This window comes from Hemitrygon akajei, unplaced genomic scaffold, assembly GCF_048418815.1.
Source record: "Hemitrygon akajei unplaced genomic scaffold, sHemAka1.3 Scf000065, whole genome shotgun sequence".
Taxonomy (NCBI): Eukaryota; Metazoa; Chordata; class Chondrichthyes; order Myliobatiformes; family Dasyatidae; genus Hemitrygon; species Hemitrygon akajei.
In genome coordinates, this window is record NW_027331951.1 from 1990527 (window position 1) to 2017918 (window position 27392).

Sequence of the window (27392 nt, forward strand, 5' to 3'; positions counted from 1 at the left end):
AATGTCCTGCAGTAAGCTCAGACTGACGTCAAAATTGGGGGTATCTACAACAGCCCCAACCCTTCTATCAACCGAATTTTAAGAAACCACACTTCCACATTCTCATCCAGGTCATTTATAAAATCAGGAAGAGTATGGGTCCCAGAACAGATCCCTGAGGAACTCCACTGTTCACCGGCCTCCATGCCGAATATGACCCGTCCACAACCTCTCTTTGCCTTCTGTGGGCAATCCAGTTCTGGATCCACCAAGCAATGTCTCCTTGGGCCATCTTTCTCCTTACATGGGATAAATTACCAAATGCTCGGTGAAATCAATATACACTACATCTACTGCGCCACCTTCATCATTTCTTTTCAGTCACATCCCGATAAATATTCTATCAGTCTCGGAAAGCACGACCTGCCTTTCACAAATCCTTATGACTTACTGATCAGATTAATCATATTATGCCTCTACAATTGTTCATAAATCCAGCCTCTCAGGATCTTTTCCGTCAACTGACCAACCACTGAAGTACGATTCATTGGTCTGTAAGTTCCTGGGCTATCTCTCCTCCCTTTCAAAAATAAAGGAACAGCATCCGCAACCCTCCAATCCTCCGGAATCTCTCCCGTCCCCATTCATGGTACAAATATCATCGTCAGAGGCACAGCAATCTCCTCGCTCGGATCGCACAGTAGCCTGGTCGTCCTTTCCAGGTGACCCACGCAACCTGATGCTTTCTAAAAGCGACGGCATATCGTCTTTATTAATATCTACATGGTCATGCTTTTCACTCCGCTCTATGTCACCCTGACAATCGGCAGAATCCTTTACCCTAGTGAATACTGAAGCAAAGTATTCATTATGTACCTCTGCTATCTCCTCCGGTTCCATACACATTCTTCCACTTTCACACTTGATTCGTCCTAATCGCTCAAGACTTATCCACTTGTTCTTCACATACTTATAGAATGACCTGAGATTTACATTAATCCTATCCTCCAAAGCATTCTTATAGTCCCTTCTGGCTCTCGTAATTTCTTTCTTAAGCTCCTTCCTGCTAGCTGTGTAATCTTTTAGATCTTTGTCATCAAGTAGTGTTTTGAACCTCTCGTAAAGCCTTCTTTTCTTCTTCATTAGATGTATAGTAGCCTTTGTACACGACGGTTCCTGTACCATTCCAACCTTTCCCTTTCTCATTGGAATGTACCTATGCAGAACTCTACGCAAATACGCCCTGAACAGACAAGTGTTAGGCATTGCACTTTGGAAGGACAAAACGAGTTAGAACTTACAAGGTAAATGGTAGGGTACTGAGGAATGCAGTAGAACAGAGGGATCCAGGAATGCAGACAGAAAATTTCCTATAAGTGGCAACAAATGTCGATAGGTTAGTATAGAGAGATTTTGGTATATAAAACTTTATAAATCAAAGTTTTGATATATGGCCTTTATAAATCAATGTATTGAGTATCGGAGTTGGAACGTTATGATGATGTTGTATAAGACATTGGCGAGGCCGAATTTGGAGTGTTGTGTGCATCATTCGTCACCGAATTACATCAACGATATTAAATAAGATTGAAAAAGTGCAGAGAAGGTTTACAAGGATGTTGCCGGGACTTGAGAAACAGAGTTTCAGAGAAAGGTTGAGTAGGTTAATACTTCATTCCCTGGAGCGTAGGAGAATGGGAGACTGGATAGGGGTGTAGAAAATTATCATGGGTATAGATAGAGTGAATGCAAGCAGGCTTTTTCCACCTAGGCTAGGGGAGAAGAAAAACAGAGGGCATGGGTTAAGGGTGAAGGGGGGAAAAGTTTAAAGGGAACATTGGGGGGGGGGACTTCTTCACACAGAGAGTGGGGGGAGTGTGGAATGCGTTGCCAGATGAAGTGGTAAATGCGGGCTCACTTTTAACATTTAAGAAAAACTTGGACAGGTACATGGATGAGAGGTGTATGGAGGGATATGGCCCAGTTGCAGATCAGAGGGACAAGGCAGAAAAATGGTTCGGCACAGCGAAGAAGAACCAGAAGGCCTGTTTCTATGCTGTAATGTTCTGTGGTTCTATGATTCTATTAGTCCCCCTCCAGTTCAGTTGCAACCCGTCCCGTCTGAACAGGTTCCACATTCCCTGGAACAATGCCCAATTTTCCAGAAACAGGAAGCCCTTCCTCCTACACTAACTCCTTAGGCATGTATTTAGCTGCATTATCTTCCTATTTATAGCCTCACTCGCACGTAGCACGGTTCGCAATACTGAGATTGCTACCATAGAGGTTCTGTCCCTCAACTTTGCACTAAACTCCTTAGACTATCTTTGCAGGACCTCGCCCTACTTCCTATTCACTTCTTTGGTCCAAACATGGTCCACGACATGTCCTGCACACAGGCCTGCTCTACTTCGACCTCATCCTGATCAAGATCCTTTTCACTTGTGAATACTGAAGCTAAGTATTCATTTAGGAACTCCCCAACCTCCTCCGCTTCAAGGCACATTTTTCCCTCTTTATCCTTTAGCGGTCCCACCTTCGTTCTTCTCATCCTCCTATTCTTCACGTACGCATAGTACGTCTTGGGGTTCTCCTTAATCCTACATGCCAAGTCTTCATGCCCCCTTCGAGCTGTCCTAACTCCTTCCTTTAGGCTCCATGGTGGCGACCCTATATTTCTCATAAGCCTCCCCTATTTCCTACTTCTTATATCTCACATATGCTTCCTTTTACCTCATGACGAGTTGCTTCACGTGTTTCGTCGCCACGGTTCCCTTTTCCTACCATTTTTCCCTTGCTTCAGTGGGACAAACCTATCCTGAACTCAGCTCAAGTGGTCCCTAAACTTCTCCCACATTACTTTTGTGCTTTCCACTTTGAACATCTGGTTCCAATTTACTCTCGCTAGATGCTGCCTCATCACTTCAAAGTTAGCCCTTCCACAGATAAGCACTTTACCATTTCGTCTGATTTTATCCCTCTCCATAGCAATGCTGAATTTAAAGGGGTTGTGGTCACTCTCACCAAAATGCTACCCCACCAAGTGGTCTGTCACCTGACCAGGTTCATTAACCAGAACTAGATCCAGTATAGCCTCTCCTCTCGTCGACAGGTCCACATACTGTGTCAGGAATCCTCTTGAACACACCTGACCAATTCAGCTCCATCTATCCCCCTGCATTCAGGAGGTGCCAGTCAATATGAGGGAAGTTGAAATCACCCATAACTGCTACCCCGTATTTCCTGTTCCAATCTAAAATCTGCCTATCTATCTGTCATCGGTGTCCCGAGGACTATTTGGGGGCCTATAGACTACTCCCAGCATAGTGATTGATCCCTTCCTATTTCTGACTTCCACCCAGACTGACTCCGTGGACACTCCTTCTGCAGCGTCCTCACCTTCTATAGCCGTGATACTATCCCTGACCAGCAATGCCACTCCCCAACCCTTTTCTGCTCCCATCCTATTCTTTTTAAAACACCTGAACCCCGGGACCTGCACCATCAAATCCTGCCCTTCCTCCAACCAAGTTTCAGTAACGGCCACAACATCGTAGTTCCACGTACGACTCCATGCTCCAGGTTCATTCTCCTTGTTCCTAATAATCCTAACATTGAAATAGACAAATTTGAACCCCTTTAACTGGCTACAATTATGTTTTGTCCCCTGTCTATCCTTCCTCATCAACTCAGAAGTCATAGCATCATGCCCTTGTCCTTCTACCTTAATCCCTGCACTCACATTCTGATTCCCACTCCCATGCCAAAGTAGTTTAAACCCTCCCTAACAGCTCTAACAAACCTGCCCGCCAGGATATTGGTCCCCCTGGGATTCAAATGCAACCGTCCTTTTTGTATAGATCACACCCGCCACAAAAGAGGTCCCAATGATCCAGAAATCTGAATCCCTGCCCCCTGCTCCATTCCCTCAGCCACGCAGTTATCCTCCACTTCATTCTATTCCTATTCTCACTGTCGCGTGGCACAGCTAGCAATCCCGAAATTACCACCTTTGAGGTCCTGCTTTTCAACTTCCTTCCTAACTCCCTGTAGTCTTCTTTCTAGACCTCTTCCCTTTTTCTACCTATGCCATTGATACCAATATGTACCACGACCTCTGGCTGTTTTCGCTTCCACTGCAGGATACCTAGGACGCGATCAGAAACATCACGGACCCTGGCAGCAGGGAGGCAAACTACCACCTGGGTTTCTTTCCTGCGTCCACAGAATCGCTTGTCTGATCCCCTGACTACAGAGTACCCTATCACTACTACCTTCCTCTTTTTTTTTCCCTACCTTTCTGAACCACAGGGTCAGACTCTTTGTCAGAGTCACGACCAATGTCGCTTCCCCCAGGTAGGCTGTTCCCCCCCCCACCCCGCAACAGTACTCAAACAGGTGTTCTCATTGTCAAGTGGTACATATGCAGGGGTACTCTCTAGTACCTTACCATTCCCCTTTTCTCTCCTGATTGTGACCCATTTCTCAGTCCCCCGTGGCCCCGGCGTATCCACCTGTCTGTAACTCCTCTCTATCACCTCCACACTCTCCCTGACCAGACGTAGGTCATCGAGCTGGATCTCCAGTTCCCTAACACGGTCCCTTAGGAGTTGCATCTCGATGCACCGGGTGCAGATGTGGCCTTCCGGGACGCCGGGAGACTCCAGGACTTCCCACATATGACACCGACCACAGAAAACTGGCATCACACACATACTACCCCCTTTTGCAATGAACAACTGCCTCACCTCGTCCCGTTACCGCCGGGGCCCGTGGACCCAAAGCCCTTTCATTCTTCTGCCCTATATTATATTATATTATATTATATTATATTATATTATATTATATTATATTATATTATATCATATCGTTACGAGAGACACAGGGAGACCAGTCAGACGGTGTATTAGTCTAGAGCGGCGGAGACTGAGGGGGGAGGAAATACAGGTCGATATCATTATGAGAGATACAAGGAGACCAGACAGACGGTGTATTAGTCCAGAGCGGTGACAGGCAGGAGCGTGTACAGGGATTGGAGGGAGATGGATATTGCTTAGGCAGAAAGGATTTCACTGGTTTAGCACAAAATTGTGGCCGAAGGGCCTGTTCTTTACTGTGATTTACGTTCATTGCTCTTCAGGAGGGGAGATACTGATTTGAACTCAGGGAGTGGGAAAAGCAGGGGTGGATTTGATCAGGGAAAAGGACGATTAACAAAGTCAAGGAACGATTTTTCCACAGACGACATGGGAAGCGATCAACCCGCAAGGAGAGACCGATCAGACTCAAGCATCTGGTTAATCTGCGTTTTAACAGCGGCCCTCATTATCACGGGTATCTGCTGGAGGATTCATGGTGAGTTTCACTAAGGTCGCAACGACCAATCCGCAGAGAATAAAAATGGCCACTGTAACAGCGACACATTCCTAACATTACACCGAAACACCTTCACTCTGATACCAAGACACCCCTCACTGTAGTACTGAAGGGCCACTTACAATGACTAGACACATCCCTCACCGTGACCTCGACAGAACACCCATCAGCACATCGCTCAACGTGATACCGGCACACAACTGACAGCCATAGTGCCATAGAACGTTACAGCACAGAAACAGGCTTTTCGGCTCTTCTTGGCTGTGCGGAAACATTTTTACTGCCTAGTCCCACTGTCCTGCCCCAGACCATATCCTTGTATGCTCCTTTCATCCAGGTACCTGTCCAAGTTTTTCTTAAATGATAAAAGAGCGACTGCATTCACCACTTCAAATGGCCGCTCATTCCAGACTCCCACCACTCTCTGTGTGAAGAAGCCCCAATAATGTGCCCTTTAAATGTTTCCCCCTTCACCCTTAACCCACGCCCTTTGTTTCTTTTGTTCTCCCTTAACCTCAGTGGGAAAAAAGCCTGCTTGCATTCACTATACACAACGTAATTTTATAAACCTCTTCCAAATCTCCCCTTTCTTCTGTGCTCCAGAGAATAAAGTCCGAAAGTATCCAACCTTTCTCTGTAACTCAGTTTCTCAAGTCCTGGTAACATCCTTGAAAACATTCTCTGCACTCTTTAAACCTTATTAATATCCTTCCTCTAATTACGTGAACATAAATGCACCCAATACTCCAAATTCGGCCTCATCAATGTCTTATAAAACGTCGCCATAACAGTCCTTTGATTCATCAAGGACAATGTGCCGAAAGCTCTGTCTGTGACGCAAATTTTAGGGAATCATGTATCTCTATTCCCGGGATCCCTCTGTTCCACTGCACTCCTCAGTGCCCTACCATTTAACTTGTATGTTCTACCTTGGTTTATCCATCCGAGGTGCAATACCTCACACTTGTCTGCAGTAAACTCCATCTTCCATTTGCCATATCATTCTTCCAGCTGGTCCAAATCACTCTGCAAATGTGCTGATCCAATTCAGCACATTATCATCCAGATTATTGTTATAGATGACAAATAACATTGGACACAGCACTGTTCCCTGTGGAACACCACTAGTCACAAGCCTCCACTCAGAGAAGCAATCCTCCACTACCAGTATCTGACTTCCCCCATTGAGCCAATGTCTAATCCAATTTACTACCTCACCATGTATACCTAGCGACTGAAACTTCCTAACTAACCGCTCACGTGGGACCTTGTCAAAGGCCTTACTGAAGTCCATGTAGACAACATCCACTGCCTTCCCTTCATCCACTTTCCTGGTAACCTCCTCGAAAAACTCTAATAGATTGGTTAAACCTGATCCACCACGCACAGGACCATGTTGACTCTCCCTGATAAGTTCCTGTCTGTTGATCCTATCTCTTAGTACTCCTTCCAATAAGTTACATCCGACTGACGTCAAACATACCGGCCTATAATTTCCCGGATTTCATTTAGAACTGTTTCTAAATAACGGAACAGCATGAGCTACCCTCCAATCCTCCGGCACTCACCCGTGGATGCCAACATTTTCAATATATCTGCCACGGCCCCTGCAATTCTAACAATAGTCTCTTTCAAGGTCAGAGGGAATACTTTGTCCAGTCATGGGGATTTATCGACTCTGATTGCCTCAAGACATAAAGCACATCCTCCTCTGCATCTTTGTTGGCTCCGTGACCTCACTACTTGTTTGCCTTATTTCCATGTACTCCTTGCTAGTTCCTTAGTAAATACAGTTGCTAAAAAAAAATCTTCCCCATTTCTTTTGGTTCCATACATTGCCGACAACTCCGTTCATCAAGAGGACCAATTTTATCTCTTACTATCCTTTAGCTCTTAATATACCTGCAGAAGCTCTTTGGAGTGTCCTTCACCCTGACTGCCAAAGCAACCTCGTGTCTTCTTTTAGCCCTCCAGATTTCTTAAGTATTTTCTTGCACTTTTTATACTCCTAAAGCACCTTATATGCTGGGTTTCCCATAACTCTCTTATCTCTCTCTCTCTTCTCCTTTATCAGGTTTCCAATATCCCTCAAAAAACAAATTCCCTTTTTCAAATTCACTTTGCCTTTAATCCTGACATGAAGTCACAAACTCTGCACTGTCAAAATTGCTCCTTTGAAGGCCTTAGTGCTGTCCCACAAGGATCGGTTCCGGCACCCCTACTTTTCGTGAATTTTATTAACGACCTGGATGTGGGTAGAAGTCTGCGTTGGGAAGTTTTCAAGCAACACGAAGTTTTCGTGGTGTTGTGGATCACGTGGAGGATTGTCGAAGATTGCAGAGAGACATTGATAAGATGCAGAAGTGGGCTGAGAAGTGGCAGATGTTCAACCCGGAGAAGTGTGAGGTGGTACACTTTGCAAGGACAAGCTCTAAGGCAGAGTACACTGTAAATGGCAGGATACCTGTTACTGCGGAGGAACAGAGGGATCTGGGGGTATATTTCCACAGATCCATGAACGTTTCCTCACAGGTAGATAGGGTAGTTAAGAAAGCTTATGGAGAGTTAGCTTTCATAAGTCGAGGGATAGAATTTAAGAGTCGCGAGGTAATCATGCAGCTCTATAAAACTCTGGTTAGGCCACACTTGAAGAACTGTGTCCTCTCTGGTCGCCTCAGTATAGGAGGGATGTGCATAGGTAACTGTACAGAGGAGATTTACCAGGATGCTGCCTGGTTTTGAGAGTATTCATTATGATCAGAGATTAAGGGAGCTAGGGCTTTACTCTCTGGAGAGAAGGAGGATGAGAGGAGACATGATAGAGGTGCACAAGATATTAAGAGGAATAGATAGAGTGGACAGCCAGCGCCTCTTCCCCAGGGCACCACTGCTCAGTACAAGAGGACATGGCTTTAAGGTAAGGGGAGGGAAGTTCAAAGGGGATATTAGAGAAAGGTTTTTTACTCAGAGAGTGGTTGGTGCGTGGAATGCACTACCTGAGTCTGTGGTGGAGGGAGATACACTAGTGAAATTTAAGAGACTACTAGACAGGTATATAGGGGAACCTGAATAGGGCGGTTATATGGGATGCAGGGTTTAAGGGTCGGCACAGCATTGTGGGCCGAAGGGCATTGACGTGCTGAAATATTCCATGTTCTAGGTTCTGTAAAACAGACACACACCTAACCGTGATAAAAACACGGACCCTACCGTAAGAAAATCAAGACTTGTCCTGACACCGACACGCCGTTCACCATAACATCAGCAATCCTGTCGCTTCAGCACGTTCACGACCTTCAACGAGACACATTTACACTGCTAACCGCGAAAAGGACACACACATGGCAATCACACTGACCGCAACGTACCCCTCACTAACATCGACATGTCCCTGACCGTGTTATTGATAAACTCCTCAAGGCGATCTGAAACACACTCTTCAGAATGACACCGGCACGCTCTTCACCGTGACACTGAGTTGCCGTATACCGGGACAACTTCACGCTCCTCAGCGTGAACCGCTCTGCACCGCATCGTGACAAAGACTCACGCGTCACTTTAACACCCTTTAGCAAGACAGTATCACCCTCAAAATAACACCGATGCACCTCTCACCGAGGAAATTTCCCGCACCTCACCCTGACATAGGAAAACCCCTGAACGTGATACCGACTCCTAAATTCACACTGACTCCAACATAGTACTCTCCGTGACACCGTCACACAGCTCAGCGTGACCCTCTCACACACACCGTGGCCACGACATGTCTCTCACCGTGACAGAGACAAAACCAGACAAGAACGGACACATATACTCTACCACCGTGAAACCACTGGACATTGATATACCCTTCAGCGTGACACAGAAACGCCTCTCACTGTGACCCCAGCACATCCTTCACTGTGACACCCTTCACCGTGACACTGACACAACACTCTCTGTGACCCGTTCGGTAGCGTGACGCTGACTCACGTGTAAACATCCTTTACCATGTCTCTCAGTATCACAGATTCGTCAGTCTAAGATCACCACCGACCGAAACTACCATGAGTTAAACTCATCCCTTCAGTCCAAGCTTTCTGCGCTCAACTCTAATCAGTCCGATCTTAAAAGAATGCACAGCGATCTCCGTCACCAGCTCACTGAGGTGGAGACGAAGTACAGATCTGTCAACGAAACCAAGGCTCAAATCTGTGAATTGTTGACCAGCAGAAGAGGTGAGGCATCATCCCCTCTTTCACCCGCTCCTCATCACAGAGCAGGCATGGAGAGAGGAAGCGTCACTCTGTGCTTGACATCGGGAGTGGGTGAAGAGATGGTATGGAGGGTGATTCACTCTGTGTTTGACCCGGTGAGTGTGTGATGGGGCTGCGTGAAGACAGTTTCATTCTATCACTGAATCCAGGAGAGTCTGACGAGACGTTGTGGAGGTGGATTCACTCTGTGTCTAACAGCGGGATCGTGTGTTGGGACATTGCTTAGAGCGGTTCACCCCATGTCTGACCCCTGAAGTGTGTTATGGCACCATGGAGACTGACTTCAGTTTGAATCCATGAGTGTGTGACGGGACAGTACTGCGGGGGCCTCACTCTCTGTCTGATTCCGACAGTGTGTGCTTCTGTCTATGTCCGAATCCCAGAGAGAGGAATGGGAGGGAACAGACGGAGCATCACTCTGTGTCTGAATCCGGAAGTGAGCGATGGGACGGTGTGGAGGGAGTTTCACTGTGTCTCTGGCCCCGGGAGTGTGCGATGAGAAGGTATTGAGGGAGCAACACTCTGTGCCTGATTCCCGGTGTGCGTCATGGGATGCTAGAGAGAGAGGGCATCTGTGTATGACTCCGGGACTGTGTGAGAGGACAGTGCAGAGGGACGTTCATTCTATGTGACACCGGATTGTGTGAATGGATGTTGTGGAGTGAGTCTGAACCCGTCAGTGTGCCATGGGAGAGCGTTTGCGGAACCTCACTTTGTGTGAGAGCACAGCTGAGCGTGATCGGACGGTTGAGAGAGAGCTTCACTCTGTGACTCGCCAGGAGGTGTGTGATGTAAGGAGAGCGTAAGGAGGGAGATTTAGACTATGTTAGGCTCGGGAACGTGTGATGAGAAGGTGTGGAGGGAGATTCACTCTGTGTCTGACCCCGGGAGTGTGTGACGGGATGGTGTGGAGGAACATTCACTCAGTATCTGACCCGGAGAGTGTGTGATAAGACGGTGTGGAGGCAGCTTCCCTCTGTGTCTGACCCTGGATGTGTGCCATTGGATGGTGTGGGGGGAGCTTCGCTCTGTGTCTGACCCTGGATGTGTGCCATTGGATGGTGTGGGGGGAGCTTCGCTCGTTTTCTGACCCCTGTGTAATTTGAAGTCACCGACCTGAAGGAGCATCATACTGTGTCTGACCCCGGGAGTATGTGACAATAGGAAGGAATGGTTGGGGAAGTGTGGATGGAGGCTCACTCCGTGTTTATCGGCAGGACTGCGTGATGGAAGAGCATGAAGTGAGCCTCATTCCATGTTTGACCCAAGGAGTTTTTGACAGTCTGGTGGAGTGAAAGATTCAGTCTGAGCCTGACACCGATCGTGTGTGATGGGACAGTGTGAAAGGAGAATCAGTCTGTGTCTGAGACTGGGAGAGTATAATGAGTACGTGAGACAAGAGCTTCATTCTTCGTCTGCCCCAAGTGTGTGTGACGTGACAGTGAGGATGGAACCAAAATTTGTAGTCTGACCCGTCAGGAATGTGTGTGATTGAATGTCCTGCGGGGACCTTCACTCTATAACTGACTCCGGGTGCCTGTGGTGGGACAGTGATGAGGTAGTTTCTTTGCTAATCTTATCTCGGGTGTGTGCGATGGGACGGTGCGGAGAGAGATTCACCCTGTGTCTGACATGGCGAGAATGTGATGGGACGGTGTGGAGGGAGTTTCACTCTGTGTCTGACCCCGGGAGTGTGTGATGGGACGGTGTGGAGGGAGTTTCACTCTGTGTCTGACCCCGGGAGTGTGTGATGGGATGGTGTGTAGGAGATTCACTCTGTGTCTGACCCCGGGAGTGTGTGATGTGACCGTGTGGAGGGAGATTCACTCTGTGTCTAACCCCAGGAATGAGCATTAGGAGAGTGAGGAGGGAACTTCACTCTGTCTTTTACCGGAAGTGTCTGATGGGACATTGCAATAAGGAGCTCACACTGGGTGAAATCCCTGGGAGTGTGATGGAACTGTATGGAGCGAGTGTCAATCTGCGTCTGACCTCTGTCGACTGTGACAGGATGATGTGGAAGGAGCTTCACTCTGTGACTGACACAGTGTGCGCGTGATGGAATGCTATGGAAGGAGTATCACTTATATCTGACCCCTGGAGTTTGTGACGTGACGGTGTTGAGGGAGTTTCAGTCTCTGTGTCAGATCCCGGGAGTGTGTGGACGGAAGGTATGGAGGGAAATTCACTCTGTGTCTGACATGGGGAGTGTGTGATAGGACGATGTGGAGGGTGCCTCACTCTATGTCTGACCCCGGGAGTGTGTGATGGGACGGTGTGGAGGGAGCTTCACTCTGTGTTGGACTCCGGGTGTGTGTGATGTGAGGGTTTGGAGGGAGATTCAGTCGGTGTCTGTCCCCGGGAGTGTTTGATGGGTCGGTGAGGAGGGAGATCCACTCTGTGTCTGTCCCCGGGAGTGTTTGATGGGACGGTGAGGAGGGAGATCCACTCTGTGTCTGTCCCCGGGAGTGTTTGATGGGAGGGTGTGGAGGTAGATACACTCTGTGTCTGACCCCGGGAGTGTGTGATGGGAGGGTGTGGAGGGAGATTCACTCGGTGTCTATCCCCGGGAGTGTGTGATGGGAGGGTGTGGAGGGAGATTCACTCTGTGTCTGACCCCGGGAGTGTGAGATTGGACGGTGTGGAGGGAGCTTCAGTCTGTGTCTGACCCCGGGATTATTTGATTGGACGGCGTCTGTCTCCTGGCGGATTCACTGCTACTTGTTCGGAAATTCCAGAGCCAATTTGTCAAGGGACCGGTGGGGAGGGTGTTTCATTCTATACTTGACCAGGTGTGTGTGATGGGTCTGTGAGGATGGGTCCTCTTTTGAGTCTGACTCACAATGGATGTAATGGACGGTACACAGTGAGATTCACTGTTTCTTTTTTCCCAATTTCCAGAGCAAGCGTTTTCCCAGAACTGGATCAGAAATGAAGGCCCGTGTTATTATATATCCACGGTTTACACTTCCTATGATGAAGCGAAGCAGTATTGTTCGAAATCTGATTCTAAACTTCTTGAAATAAATTCAGCAGAAGAAGAGGTACGTGTCAGATCGACGGAAGATATATCCACACTAAAGGGAAGCTCCCTCCATACCGTTTGATGTCATACTTCCGTGGTCAGACGCAGAGTGAAGCTCCCACCTTCTCGTAGCAGCACATACTCCTGCTGTCAGAAACGGATCGAATCTCCTTCACACCGTTCCATCACACTTGTCCGGTGTCAGACACATAGTGAGATTCATTCTACACCGTCCCATCACACACTCTCGGGGTCTGACACAGAGTGAAGCTCCCTCCTCATCGTCCCATCACACACCCCCGGGGTCAGACACAGAGTGAATCTCCCTCCTCATCGTCCCATCACACACTCCTGCTGTGAGGCTCATTCCACACCGTCACATCATACACTTCCGTGCCATTCTCTTTCAACACCATCCCTTCACCCTCTCCTGGGTGCAGCCATAAAGGGACGCACCGTAAATATATTTTGAATTCAATCATTAATGATAGCAATTTAATTTCACAGAATTTTGTTACTAAAACTGTCCGCGACCAAGGCAATTCATACTGGATTGGAAAATGCAAAGACTGGTGAGATTTGGGATCTTGCAAGTTTCTGAGAAGAAAGTGGGTCGTCTGTTTGATACACGCTGCGAGAAGCGAGTGGGCAGTGGATTTAATTTTAGGACTTGCACAGGCTGCGGGAAGGTTGTGTGCAGTGGGATTAGTTTGTGGTCAGACACGGGTTGCTAAAGGGAGTCGACAGTGGTATGCGTTTGCGGACAAACAAGGGCTGTGGGTTGAGAGTGGGCATTCGGGGCGTTTTGGAGACAGAGAAAGTTCTGCGGTGAGAGAATGAGCAATTGGATTTGAGGATCGACAAGGGCTGTTGGTACTGAGTGTGCAGTAAAATTAATATAACCATATCACTACATAACAATTACAGCATGGAAACAGGCCATCTCGGCCCTTCTGGTACGTGACGAACGCTTACTCTCACCTCGTCCCATCTAACTGCACTCCATAACCCTCCATCCCTTTCCTATCCATATGCCTATCCATTTGTTTAAATGACAAAATGGAACCTGCCACTACCACTTCTACTGGAAGCTCGTTTCACACAGCTACCACTCTCTGAGAAAAGAAGATCCCCCTCGAGTCGCCCCTGTACTTTTGCCCCCTTAACTCTCAACTCATGTCCTCTTGTTTGAATTACCCCTCCTCTCAATGAGAAAGCCTAACTGTGTCAACTCTATCTAACTCCTTCAAAATTTTAAATACCTCTATCAAGATCCCAATCAACCTTCTCCGCTTAAAGGAATAAAAATCTAACTTGTTCAACCTTTCTGTGTAACTCAGGTGCTGAAACCCAGGTAACATTCTAGTAAATCTACTCTGTACTCTCTCTATTTTGTTGACATCCTTCCGATAATTCGATGACCAGAACTGCACAGAATACTCCAAATTTGGTCACACCAATGTTTTGTACAATTTTACCATAACATCCCAACTCCAAAACTCAATGCTCTGATTTATAAAGGCCAGGATACAAAAAGCTTTCTTCACCACCCTATCCACATGAGATTCCACCTTCAGGGAACTATGCACCATTATTCCTAGATCACTCTGTTATACAGAATTCCACAATGCCCTGCCATTTACCATGTATTTATTATTTTGATGAGTCCTACCAAAATGTTGCAACTCACAGTTAACAGCATTAAACTCTATCGGCCATCTTCCAGCACACTCTTCAGGCTGGGCTAAATATCTCTGCAAGCTTTGAAAGCCTACTTCATTATCAACGACGGCATCTATCTTAGCATTATCTACATTCTTACTAATCCAGTTTACCACCCCATCAACCAGATCATTAATGTGTATGACAAACAACATTGGACCCAGTACAGATCCCTGAGGCATATCTCTAGTCAGCGGGCTCCAACCTGACAAACAGTTATCTACCACTACTCTGCAGCATCTCCCATCCAGCCACTGTTGAATCCATTTTACTACTTCAATATTAATAACCTTTCGTGCGGAACGTTGTCAAAAGCCTGACTGAAGTCCATATAGACAACATCCACTGCTTTACCCTCATCAACCTTCCTCGTAACCTCTTCAAAAAATTCGATAATATTTGTCAAACATGACCTTCCACGCACAAATTCATATTAACTCCTTCTAATCAGACCCTGCCTATCCAGCTAATTATATATTCCATCCCTGAGAGTAATTTCCATTAATTTACACACCACTGACGTCAGACTTGCAGGCCGATAACTGTTAGGTTTTCTCTTAGTAACTTCCGTCAAGGTCCTAGGGGAGACTCTGTCAAGACCTGAAGACTTATCCACTTTTATATTTTTTAAAAACTCCAGTACTTCTTCTTCTTCAATCATCATATTTCCCTTAACTACCCTGCTTGTTTGCCTCACCTTACACAATTCAATATCCTTCTCCTCAGTGAATACCGATGTAAAGTAATTGTTCAAAATCTTCCCCATCTCGTTTGATTCCACACATGGCTATTCCCTCTGATTCTCTAAGAGACCCATTTTATATTTCACTATCATTTTCCTATTAATATAACTGCAAAAATCCTTTGGATTTATTTTCACCCTATTTGCCAAAGCAACCTCATATCTTGTTTCAGCTTTTCTAATTTCTTTCTTAAGATTCTTTTTACATTCTTTACATTCCTTGAGCACCTCATTTACTCTATGCTGCCTGTATTTATTGTAGATCTCTCTCTTTTTCCGAACCATCAATATCCCTTCAAAATGATGGATGTCTCAAACTTTTAAACTTTCCTTTCAACCTAACAGGAACATAATCATTCTGTACCCACAGAATTTCAACGTTAAATGATCTCTATTTCTTTATTACATCCTTCCCATAAAACAAATTGTCCCAATCCACTCCTTCTAAATCCATTCGCATCTCCTCAAAGTTAGCCTTTCTCCAATCAAAAATTTCTACCCTGTGTCCAGTCATTTCCTTCTCCATAATTATATTGAAACTAATGATATTGTGATAACTGGACCTGAAGAGTTCCCCAAATCTTACCTCCGTCACCTGACCTATGTCATGCCCTAACAGGAGATCCAGAACTGCCCTTTCTCTAGTTGGTACCTCTATGTATTGCTGCAAAAAACTATACTGCATAGATTCTACAAACTCCAAACCATCCAGCACTTTTACAGAATTGGCTTCCCAGTCCATGTGTGGAAAATTAAAATCTCCCGCAATCACAACCTTGTGCTTACTACAAATATCTGCTATCTCCTTACAAATTTGCTCATCCAATTCTCGCTCCACATTAGGTGGTCTAGAATTGTTACAACACCTTTCCCATTCCTCAATTCCCCCCAAATAGCATCACTAGACGAGCCCTCTAATCTATCCTGAATTCACACCGCTGCAATATTTTCTCTGACAAACAAGGAAATCAACGAATACCTATTTGCCAATCACACCCATCCTGCAACCATAATTCACTAATTGCTACAGCATCATATTTCCAGGTATCAATCCATGCTCTATGCTCATCCACATTTCTTACAATGCTCCTAACATTAATATAGATGCATTTAAGAAACTCTCCACCTTTCCTCTATGTTTTTCCCAAACGGTACAAACAAATTTATTATCTTTTTCTTCCTTCTCTCCTACATCTTCTGTCTGAGCGTACCCCTTCTCTATCACCTGCCTATCCTCACTCGCACACTGTCGACAAGCTTTCCTATTTGTGAAATAACTCTCTCCTAGTTTCTTCAAATTGATTCACACCCCAACCATTCTAGTTTAAAGACGCCCCAGTAGCCTTAGCAAATCTTCCCGCCTGGTGGTATGTCCCCTTAGAATTCAAATGTAACCCGTACTTTTTGTACGGGTCACACCTGCCATAATGATGATCCCAGAAATTTGAATCACTGCCCCCTGCTCCAATTCCTCAGCCACGCAGTTATCCTCCATCTCATTCCATTCCTACTGTCACTGTCGCGTGGCACAGTCGGTAATCCCGAGATTACTAACATTGCGGTCCTTCTTCTGAACTTCCTTGCTAACTCCCTATGGGAACTGACATGGGCTGTGGGAAGAGAATGCGAAGTGGGAGTCTTTTGGTGGTTAACTCAGATCTTTATGGGAAGGCTAGGCATTGGGATTATTTTGGGGACTCGCACTTGGTCTTGGGGTGAGAGTGGGAATCGCAAGTATTTTGGGGACCAGCACGGGGCCGTGGGGAGAGAGTGGACCTATGGAGCTCTTTTGGGAATTGACCCTGGTTGTGGTAGAGAGTGAGGAGTGGGAGCACTTTGGGGCCTGGCACATGTCTGTGGGGAGAAAATGAGGGAGGGGTGTACTTTGGGGACAGACACAGATCTGTGGGGAGAGAATGGTTCAGTGGGAGTACTCTGGGGACTGAGACACGTCCGTGGGGAGAGCATGGGAAGCGGGAGATGTTTTGGTGACTGACACAGGCCTCAAAGAAGAGGGTTGTGGGATTATTTCGATGACCGGCACGGGGCTCTGGGGAGAGAGTCAGGCAGTGGGTGTAGTTTGGACTGACACTGATCTGTGGGGTGGGAGTGGTGAGTGTGAGTACTTAGGCAGAAAACACAGGCCTGTGGTGAGACAGTAAAGAAGTGGGAGCATTTTGAGGACTGACATGGGGCCTTGTAAGACACTGGCGCTGTGGGAATATTTTGGGGACTGACATGGACCTGTGAGGAGAAGGTTGGGTACTGTTATTATTCTGGACACGGACACCGATCTGTGGGTAGAGAGTTGGGCTGGGATTACTTTGGTGACTGACGCAGGGCTGCAGGGAGAGAGTGGGTGCCACAGGTCCATGGTGTCCACAGGTCACAAAAGAGGTCCCAATTATCCACAAACTTGAATCACTCCTCCCTGCTCCAATCCTTCAGCCATGCATTTATCCTCCACCTCATTCAATTCCTACTCTCACTGTCGTATGCCACAGGCATTGATACCAAGATTCCTACCTTTGCGGTCCTTCTTCTCAATTCCCTTCCCAAACTCCCGACATTAACCATTCAGGACCACTTCCCTTTTCCTACATGTGTCATTGGTACCGATATGTATCACGACCTCCGGTTCCTCACCCTCCCAGTTCAGGATATCCTGGACGCGATCGGATACATCCCGGACCCTGGCACCAGGGAGGCAAAGTAACATCCGGATCTCTTGACAGCGTCCACAGAATTGCCTATCTGACCCCTAACTATCGAGTCCCCGATTACTACTGCCTTCCTCTTCCTTTCCCTACCCTTCTGAGCTACAGGGCAGGACTCTGTGCCGGTGGCACGGCCACTGTCTTGTACCCCAGGTAGGTTGCCCCCCCAACAGTTTTCAAGCAGGAGTATTTATTGTCAAGGGATACAGTCACTGGGGTACTCTCTAGTAGCTAACTCTTGCACTTCACTCTCCTAACCGTGACCCACTTGTCTGCCTCCCGTGGCCCTGGTGTGACCACCTGCCTGTAACTCCTCTCTGTTATCTCCTCACTCTCCCTGACCAGACGAAGGTCATCGGGCTGCATCTCCAGTTCCCTAACACGGTCCCTTAGGAGCTGCAGCTCTGCGTACCTGGTGCAGCTGTACACGTCCGGGAGGCTGACAGACTCCAGGACCTTGCACATCCGACACCGAGAGCAGCAACCTGCCCTCACACTCATAATTTCCCCTTTTTAAAATTAAAAACTAAACCTACCTTGCCACGCCCGTTTCCGCCTAAGCCCGTTGAGCCAAAGCCCTTAAAGCCTTCACTCTGCTCCCGGCTCACTCCGCATTCCGCAAAACGACGCTGCCCGCTGAGGCTGTGTTCCTTTTAAATCTTCCCCGCTTCACTGCCCGACGTCACACGCCTGCACAGTCCCGCCTCTCTTAACTCCGATGAGAAGAAGAAAAAAATCAAAACGGCTCTCGCCGCACTCCCGTTCTGATCCTCAGACTATCTTCTCCAAATGTGTGAAATGACAAGTGCGTAGGAAGAGAGTGCGAATGGGGAGTCTTTTGGGGAGATCTTAATGGAAAGACTAGGCATTGGGATTATTTTGGGGACTAGCACGGGGCCGTGGGGAGAGAGTGGAGCTATGGGGCTCTTTCGGGAACTGACCCAGATTATGGGAGAGAGTGAGGTAGTGGTAGTACTTTGGGGCCTGGCACATGTCTGTGAGGAGAGAATGAGGGAGGGGTGTACTTTGGGGACAGACACAGATCTGTGGGGAGAGAATTGCTCAGTGGGAGTACTCTGGGGACAGAGACACGTCCGTGGGGAGAGCATGGGAAGCGGGAGATGTTTTGGTGATTGACACAGGTCACGAAGAAGAGGGTTGAGCAGTGGGATTATTTCCGGGACCGGCACGGGGCTATGGGGAGAGAGACAGGCAGTGAGTGTAGTTTGGACTGACACTGATATGTGGGGTGGGAGTGGTGACAGTGAGTACTTAGGCAACAAACACAGACCTGTCAGGAGACAGTAGAGGAGTGGGACATTTTGAGGACTGAGATGGGGCCTTCGAAGACACTAGCGCTGTGGGAATATTTTGGGGACTGACACGGGCCTGTGAGGCGAAGGTTGGGTATTGCTATTATTCTGATCTCTGATACTTATCTGTGCGTAGAGAGTGGGGCAATGTATTACTTTAATGACTGACACATGGCTGCAGGGAGAGAGTGGGTCAGTGGGAGTATTCTGGAGACTGACACAGGGCTGTGCTGGGAAAGTGGGGTTGTGGGGCATGTTGGGGTGCCAAGGGTCGATGGCGAGGGACCGTATCAATGCTTTTGGGGACTGACAGCTGGAGGTGCGTTGAAATTGTTTACCCCTCCTTGACAGGGAAGTGGCTTCGAATGTCATGTTCCGGATGTACGGTGGATTCCCCGAGTGTGGTGTATGTAGATCGTACACTGAGCGTAAACCTTGCGATCAGGTTCGTTATCTCTTCATCTGTGAGAGGTCTGCACCGTTGTGCCCGGTTATTTCTGAAAAGATCCAGGATCTCTGTCAACAACCAGTGAGACCGACTTGAATATAACGATAAAACCCTCTTTCTCCTCCATTTCTCTTCACCACTTACACTACCCCTTCCGACGCGCTGCCCCTCACCCTTTCCCTATTCTCCTCTTTCCTTCAAATGCAATCTTGCTCAACATCTCGAACTCTCTTTACCGTCGTCGATCTAAAGTCTCTCTCCCATCCCTCTCTACTCCTGCCTCCTGTGTTTCATCCCCATTTTCCTCACCCCGCTTTCTTGCCTCCCCTTCCCCCCATTCCCCCTTCTATTCCCGGACTCTCCCTCGATTCTCTACTCCGTCTCTACCACTCTCCCCATCCCACTGTATCCCTTTAATCTAACCCAACTCGTTCCCCGCTTCTGTCTTTAGCTACTCTCACCTCAATCATGTGCGTTAATTCTCTCGATACCCTATTCCTGGGGAAATAGAGTGCACGCATTCGCCTGATATGTGTCCCTCGTGGTTTTCTACACCTCTGTAATGTCACGGTAAAAAGTCTCAGCATTTCCAGCCTCGCTCCATAACTCAGTCCCTCCTGTCCCGGCAGCATCCTCGCAAATCTCCCTCTGTAATCTTTCCAGTTCGTTGAGATTTTTCTCAGAGCAAGGCAAGCAGAACTGAACTCCATACTCCAGGTGCGGCCTGACCGACGTCATCTGCAACTGCAACGTCACCTCCGACTCCCGTACTCAGTGTCCTGACTGATGAAGGCCAGCGTGTCAAATGTCCTGTCCACCTGTATCGCATCTTTTCTGCCGGATTCACGGTCTGTTTTATTATCTGTGACGTAGACTACCTGAGTTTTTTTTTGAAGAATCAGTAGTGCACAAATATGTAAATTTAATGTCAAATGCAAAAAGCTAATAAATGCCGCAAAATGTGGAGGCGGTGCTGGTGCGTTCAAGAATATGCTGACGGAGGTGAAGAAGGTGTTCCTGGTTCATTGAGTTTTCAGACTCCAGTTCGTCGTCAACCCTCCTTCCCAGCCGACCATCCTCGTCACCGTCATCCACAACTTCCCCTGCAGCCTTCCCCGTTTCCGCCAGCGCCATCTTCTTCCACACACCCTGTCTCCATCACCCCTCCGTCCACTACACTCCGTACCGTCTCCTTTATCTCCTACTGCCCCAACTCCTCTCCCCGTCTCCCTAACCCGCTCCATCCCCTGCAGATCCTCCACGATTCCATTAACCCTCTCCCTCCTCCACACGTCTCCCTCTGTCTCTGTTTAGATGGAATAATGGGGAGAAAGGGGGAGAGGTGAAGTCTGGTGTTACAATACACAGCTCCCTTCCACCGGTTATCGATTTCTCTTTTCTGGGCCGCTGCACTGTTCTTTGTGAGCAGTTGGTTTGGTTCGCCAAAACATCATCCCACTGAAGGCTATCTCCGCACCGCGTCAGTGCTCCCACCACCCCCTCCTCCATTTCGCTCCTGTTGCCTGCACACCCTCTGAACAAACACACGCACTTTCTCCAAGCCGGAGTCACAATTCAAGACTGCACGAACGGCCGAGTTCTGGGAATTGGTGAGAGGGAAGGAGCTTCTGAACATAGGAGTTTCTGAAGGGAGCCGGGGGAGTAAGCTTCAGTTTGTGTCTGAACCCGAGTGTGTGGAAGTTTATCTCTTTGAAACTTCAAGGAGGAGTCTTGGGGAGAGATAACGGCCGTTGGTGTTTGTTCAGTTTAATTATTCTTTCTTTCTTTATAATCCCACCATCAAAGCAGAAGCAATCTCTGGCAGGAGAGTTGAATGCTCGCCTTGTGGGTTGTGGGAAGGCAGGGAGACCTCAAGAGTTCCTGACAACTTCGTCTGTAAAAAGTTCATCCAACTGAACCTTCTAACACACTGCGTTACAGCAGTGGAACTGGAACTGGATGAACTCGGGATCATTCGGGAAGCTGAGGGGGTGATAGGGAGGACAAATAGAGAGGTATTTACACTCAAGTTGTAGGGTTCAGGAAACTGCATGACGGACAGGAAGGTGAAAGGGGTTAAACAGTCAGCGAGAGTGCAGAGACCCCTAGTGGCCAACCCGCTCAATAAGAGGTAAGCCACATTAGATATTTCTGAATGGGAGGAGGGACCAAGCAGGGGAACTCTGGCAGTGAGTATGGTTCTGTGCCTCAGTAGGGAGGGGGTGAAATATTGCGAGCTGTCTCGTAAGGGTTGTCTTTGTTAGGGGACTGGGAAAAAGGTACTGCGGACGGGAACGAGATTCCTCGATGGTGTGCGGTCGTTATCATCACCATTATATAGGTAGGGAAAGGGAGCCGGTTCTCCAAACTTCTGTATGTGCAGGTGTGGACAAAATTAGAAAGAACATTCATTCTTGGTATTGACTGTGAGCCTCATACTGTGAAAGCACCACTGGGATAATTTTATTAATCAGTTCAGAAAGTTTATTTAATCAGTGGATAGAAAGTCCCAGTGGGAGAGTGCAAGAATTGATCTCATCCTATCGAACAGGACACGCCAGGGGACAAAGGTTTGAGTCGGGGATCACTTTGCGTCTGGTGATGGTATTTCCATTAGATACAAAGTAATCATGGAAAAGAATAGGTGTAACCTAGAGTTAAGTTTCTTTTTGAAGTTTCTAACAATACGAGACGCAAATAGACTTGATAGCCTGTATCTTTTACCCCCAGAGTGGAAATGTCTAATACCAGAGCACCTGCATTAAGGTGAGAGGGAGTAGGTTCAAAGGAGGTGAGTTTGGCAAGTTTTAGTTGTCACAGATATTGGCAGGTGATTGGAAAGTGCTGGCAACGCTGGTGGTGGAGGGAGATCTATAGAGGCGTTTAAGTGACTCTTCAACAGGCATATGGGAGTGCAGGGAATGGAGAGAGACGGATGTTGTGTCGGCAGCAGAAATTCAGTTTAATTGGTATATCACAACTCTTGGACAGAAGGTTCTGCTCTGTTGTGTGATTTACGTTCTCTGCTCTGTAGAAAGAGCAGAGTGATTTGAGCTCATCTGGTGGGAAGAGCAGAGGGTTGGGTACAAAATGGAACTTGACGATTTATCGACAGAGGGAACGATCAATTCACCGATGGCATAGGCCGTGAAAAAGACACACAGCGACCCCATCTTCAGAGGGACACTGAAAAACCCCTTACAGTGTTTCTGTGTCACCGACACAACCCTCGTCGTGATACTAACACGCCCCTCATCGTGACACCCACACACTGACAGACCCTGCACTGCAACTACGAAGCTTCCTCGCTGTGTGCATAACACACCCTCCCTCCACAAAACCCCTCCCCGAATTAATCAAACACTCCATCTCCGTTATTACTTCTCGTCCCTCCCTCATTCCCTCCACTACACCACTACCGTCTCCGTCACCCGTCCCTCCCTTAGAGGCTGCCCCGTCTCCGTGACACAGTCCCTACCCTGCACACATTCTCCGTCTGGGTTATCCCCAGTATTCACTACGCTCCTCCCCGTCCGCCTGACCCACCCCATCACTTAAACCCCAACCCGTCTTCGTCTATCTCTCCTTCTCCTGCACTACTCCCTGTCTCTGTCACACACTCCTTACACAACACCAATTCACTTTCAGTCAGCCCTCCCTCCCTTACAGGCTACCACGTCTCCGTGTCCTATTCCCTCCCCTGCACACGTCCCGTCTCCCTGATCCACTGCTTTTCCCACGACTCTGTTACTTCCACAGTCCCCTAAAGCTATCCACATCTCCGTTTCCGTCCCATTCGCCTCTTTTACTGTGTTCACAGGCAATTGTGGGGATTATGAGGGAGAGATGACGTCTGTTGATACACCTCCCGCCTTCCGCCGGATATCTCTCAGCAGCTCCTGAGCGCCTCCACAACTATGCATGCACAAGCTGGTCGTGTGATTCCAGCACTAGTTGAATCAGTGACTGCAATCTCACCACACATTCCCTGTCCCCCGCTCCTCCCTTTCTTTCCTCCTCCCTCAGCATACAATTCAGTCACACAAACACCATCTCCGAGAGTCACACACAATTCGAGTTTGCTGGAACGCCGAAGTGCTCGGTATTTGTGAGAGAGGAAAACGGAGGAGGGAGAGGGCTCCGTACTTTTGCTGACTCCGGCAGGGTGTGCTGCGATGGTGCTGGAGGTTCTTCACATGTCTGACCCCGGGAGTGTGACGCGATAATATTTAGGCTTTTGACAGGCTGCGTTCTGACAAAGATGTACGTGGCAATTTGGAGCTCAAGCGCTGCATAACCTCATTGGAAAAGGTTATGTGCTGCGAATATGAGAAGTTCTGAAGGAGAGAGGGACTTTGGTGTACAAGGCTTGGGTACACACACTGTGAATGGGACCGAAGGCGCCAGTGCTCTCAATGGGACACTGAAAAACGCTTCAGGTGACACTGCCACATGCCCCACCGTGACGGCGACACGTCTTTCATCGTGACACCAGTGCAAAGACATGCTCCGCCTCGTAGCACTGACACACTCCTCCCTGTCTCCATTACGCCCTTCCCTCTATAAACACTTCCGATCTCCCTGACTCACGCCCTTGCCTGCACAACTGCCATTCTCCATCATCCCTTAACTCCATCCACTAAGCCCCCCCCCCTACCCCCCGCTGGCTCAGTGATCAACTCTATCCCCTAGAAAACTCCACATCGTAGAGTTTACACCTGCCCCCTTGCACAGGTTATTAAACTCTCGGTTCTGAGTTTCTCCACAGATCTGAATGCACAGGCCGATCGTGTGGATCGACACCACTCGCTCCAGAGTCTGCAATCTGAGCACGCTGTCTGTTGGCTTCACACTCCGGCCTCTCCGCCTCTTTCCTCAGCAAACCATCGGGTCACACGCATACACAGTTCCCGAGAGGCACACACAATTCGGGACGAATGAAAGCCGAAGTGCTGGGTATTGATGAGAGGGGTGAGTGGGGGACGGAGGGAGTTTCACCTGTTTTTGACTCCGTTAGAGTATGAGGCGATGGTTCGTCGTTTAGTCAGACTCTAGACAGCGGCAGGGAACGAGAAAATGGGAACTCACTCATTCTGCGGAGCGCATGGAAAACGGTACTTTACCGAAGTGATGGGGTTTGAGCAGCGAACAATCACGGAACGGGATACATCAGCAAGTGGAAACAAACACAAGGCAGCGGCAAGCGGAGCGGCCATTGTTGGAGAGGACAGTATCGGACTGGTCATTTGAGCCTTTATCACTTCGATGCATCAGCGAGGAGAGGCGAGCGAAAACTGGCATCAAAATGAGGAAATATATATATATATTTATATTTGCCGTTTATTCATAGTTTCCTTCTCGATTATACTTAAGTTGGTGTGTGGGCAACCGTAGGTCATTGTCCATATAGGCACCAATGACATCGGTATGAATAGGGATGTGGTTCTAGAAAGTGAGGTCAGGAATTTGCCTGTAAATTTGATGTCCCGGACCACTACCCATTCCACTGAGGCCAGACTAGCGCTAGGGTTTTCTTTGTTAGGGGGAACAGAGAAAAGGTACTGCGGACGAGAACAAGGTCACTCAATGGTATGCGACCGTTAAAGGTACCTGCAGGAAGAAGGAGACGGTTCTGTATGTGCTGGCGTAGTCAAAAAAGTAGAAAGAACATACAGTTTAACAGGTGGATGAAGCGTTAGGGGTCGGAAACAGGGCTTCAGATATGTGGATCATTGGGCTCTCTTCCAAGGAAGGTGCGACCTCTACAGGCGAGAATAATTCATTTCATTTCAATTCAATGCAATTTCAGTTTATGACGTCAAAAAGTAGAACAAATTAAAGGAGGAGGGGTGACATTACAGGGCAGAGAAAATGTCACCGCAGTGCTCTGTCAGGATAGGACATGAGAAATCGTCAACATCAGGCCCTTATGGGTGGAAATGTAGGATAAGAAATTAATGACCATGTTCTTGGGGCTAATTTCTATATAATTACGAGAGACACAGGTAGACCAGACTGCCGGTATTTTTTTTACTGGAGCGGAGTAGGATGAGAGGAGAACAGATAGAGGTGTACATCATTTAGAGAGACAGAGATAGACGAGAGAACCTTTCTTACCTGGGATGGAAATGTCGAATACCGCAGAGTTTAAGGAGAGAGGGCGTATGCTTATAGGAGCTATGATGGGCAACGTCTTGCTTACACAGAGAGTGTGGGTGACTGGAATGTGCTGCCAGGGTTTGTGGGTGAGACAGATCGATAGAGGTGTTTAAGTGCTTCTTTGACAGGCGCGTGGATGTACAGGGAATGGAGGGACTTTGCGTAGACAGAAAAGATTTAGTTATTTGGTTTAGCACATGATTGCGGGCAGAAGGGTCTCCTTTGTTCTGTTGTCTCATTTCACTGCTCTGCGGGAGGGAAAGAGAGAGATCTGAACTCAGAGGGCGGGAAGAGAAGGTGTGGGGTGGATCAGGGAATATGACGATGGATTGATAAAGACAAGGAACGAATTTTCACAGACGGCATGGGCAGTGAACGACGCACAGGGAGAGGCTGATCAGACTCAAGCAGATTGTTTATCTGCGTTTTATCAGATACCTCAGTATCACGAGTATCTGCTGGAGGATTCATGAAGAGTTCAACACCGGTCACACGATTAAACAACAGAGGAAAAATACAGTCACAATAACAGCGACACATTCCCAACAATACCCCGAACCACCCTGCACCGTGATACCAACACTCCCCTCATTTAAGAAAAGGACAGTAAAAACGCTTTATAATTATATAAAGCGGAAACGGAGACCGGAGGTGTTTATGGAGGGAAGGGGATAATGGAGACGCGGAGGAGTGTGTCAGTTCTACGAGAAAGGGCGTGCCGGTAAATTGGTGTCACGGTGAAAGACGTGTCACCGTCACGGTGGGGCGTGTGGCAGTGTCACCGTAAGCGTTGTGCAGAGTTCCATTGAGGGCGCTGGCGCCCTGTTCCATTCACAGTGTGTGTTACCAAGCCTTGTACCCTAAAGTCCCTCTCTCCTTCACAACCACACTATTCACAACACAATCCGTTCCCTTTTCCAATGAGGTTAAACAGCGCTTGGGCTCCAAATTACCAAGTACATCTTTGCCAGATCACAGCTTGTCCAAAGCCTAAGTATTATCTCATCACACTCCCGGCGTCAGACATGTGAAGTACCTCCCTCAGCGTCGCAGGACACTCTATTGGACTCACAGTGCGAAGCTCCCTCCCTCCCCCGGTCTCCCCACTCCACCAATAGCCAGCACATCGGCCTTGCGGTACTCTCGAATTGTGTGTGAATCTCGGAGTTAGTGAGTGTGTGTGTGTGTGTGTGTGTGTGTGTGTGTGTGTGTGTGTGTGTGTGTGTGTGTGTGTGTGTGTGTGTGTGTGTGTGTGTGTGTGTGTGTGTGTGTGTGTGTGTGTACATAATGCGTGAATGTATTTTCTTCATATTCTACATATGCTTGCTGTCTTTCTATTTTATACATATTGTGTGTGCTTTGTGCCACGTGGAGCTGTTGGTATTGCAATTAACAGCCAGGTCCTGGCTGTATTCATGGGCACATCTGAAGTTCTCATTCCAACCCTACTGTTAAACTGAAAGTTCTTTTTTATTTTTGGCCACACCTGCACATACATAAGTTTGCAGAAACGGCTCCCTCTTCGTCCCTATGTACTGGTGTCTATAACATAGGCAACATAGAAACATAGAAAAATCTACAGCACAATGCAGGCCCTTAGGCCCAGAAATCTATGCCGAACATGTCCCTAACTTAGAACGACCCAGGGTTTACCC

General features: G+C 47.8%; 1 protein-coding gene across 1 annotated transcript in view; it reads left to right on the plus strand.

Moving 5' to 3' along the window:
• The window catches only part of LOC140721932 (oxidized low-density lipoprotein receptor 1-like), an 803232-nt gene extending 782806 nt beyond the window's left edge, over positions 1-20426 (plus strand). The window contains exons 4-9 of the mRNA XM_073036750.1: positions 5221-5334; positions 9357-9572; positions 12513-12655; positions 13144-13208; positions 19482-19575; positions 20242-20426. Of these exons, the coding sequence (XP_072892851.1) occupies positions 5226-5334; positions 9357-9572; positions 12513-12655; positions 13144-13208; positions 19482-19575; positions 20242-20361 (747 nt within the window). The 5' untranslated portion in view covers positions 5221-5225 and the 3' untranslated portion in view covers positions 20362-20426. The remainder of the gene's footprint in view (positions 1-5220; positions 5335-9356; positions 9573-12512; positions 12656-13143; positions 13209-19481; positions 19576-20241) is intronic.
• Positions 20427-27392: the final 6966 nt, after the last annotated feature.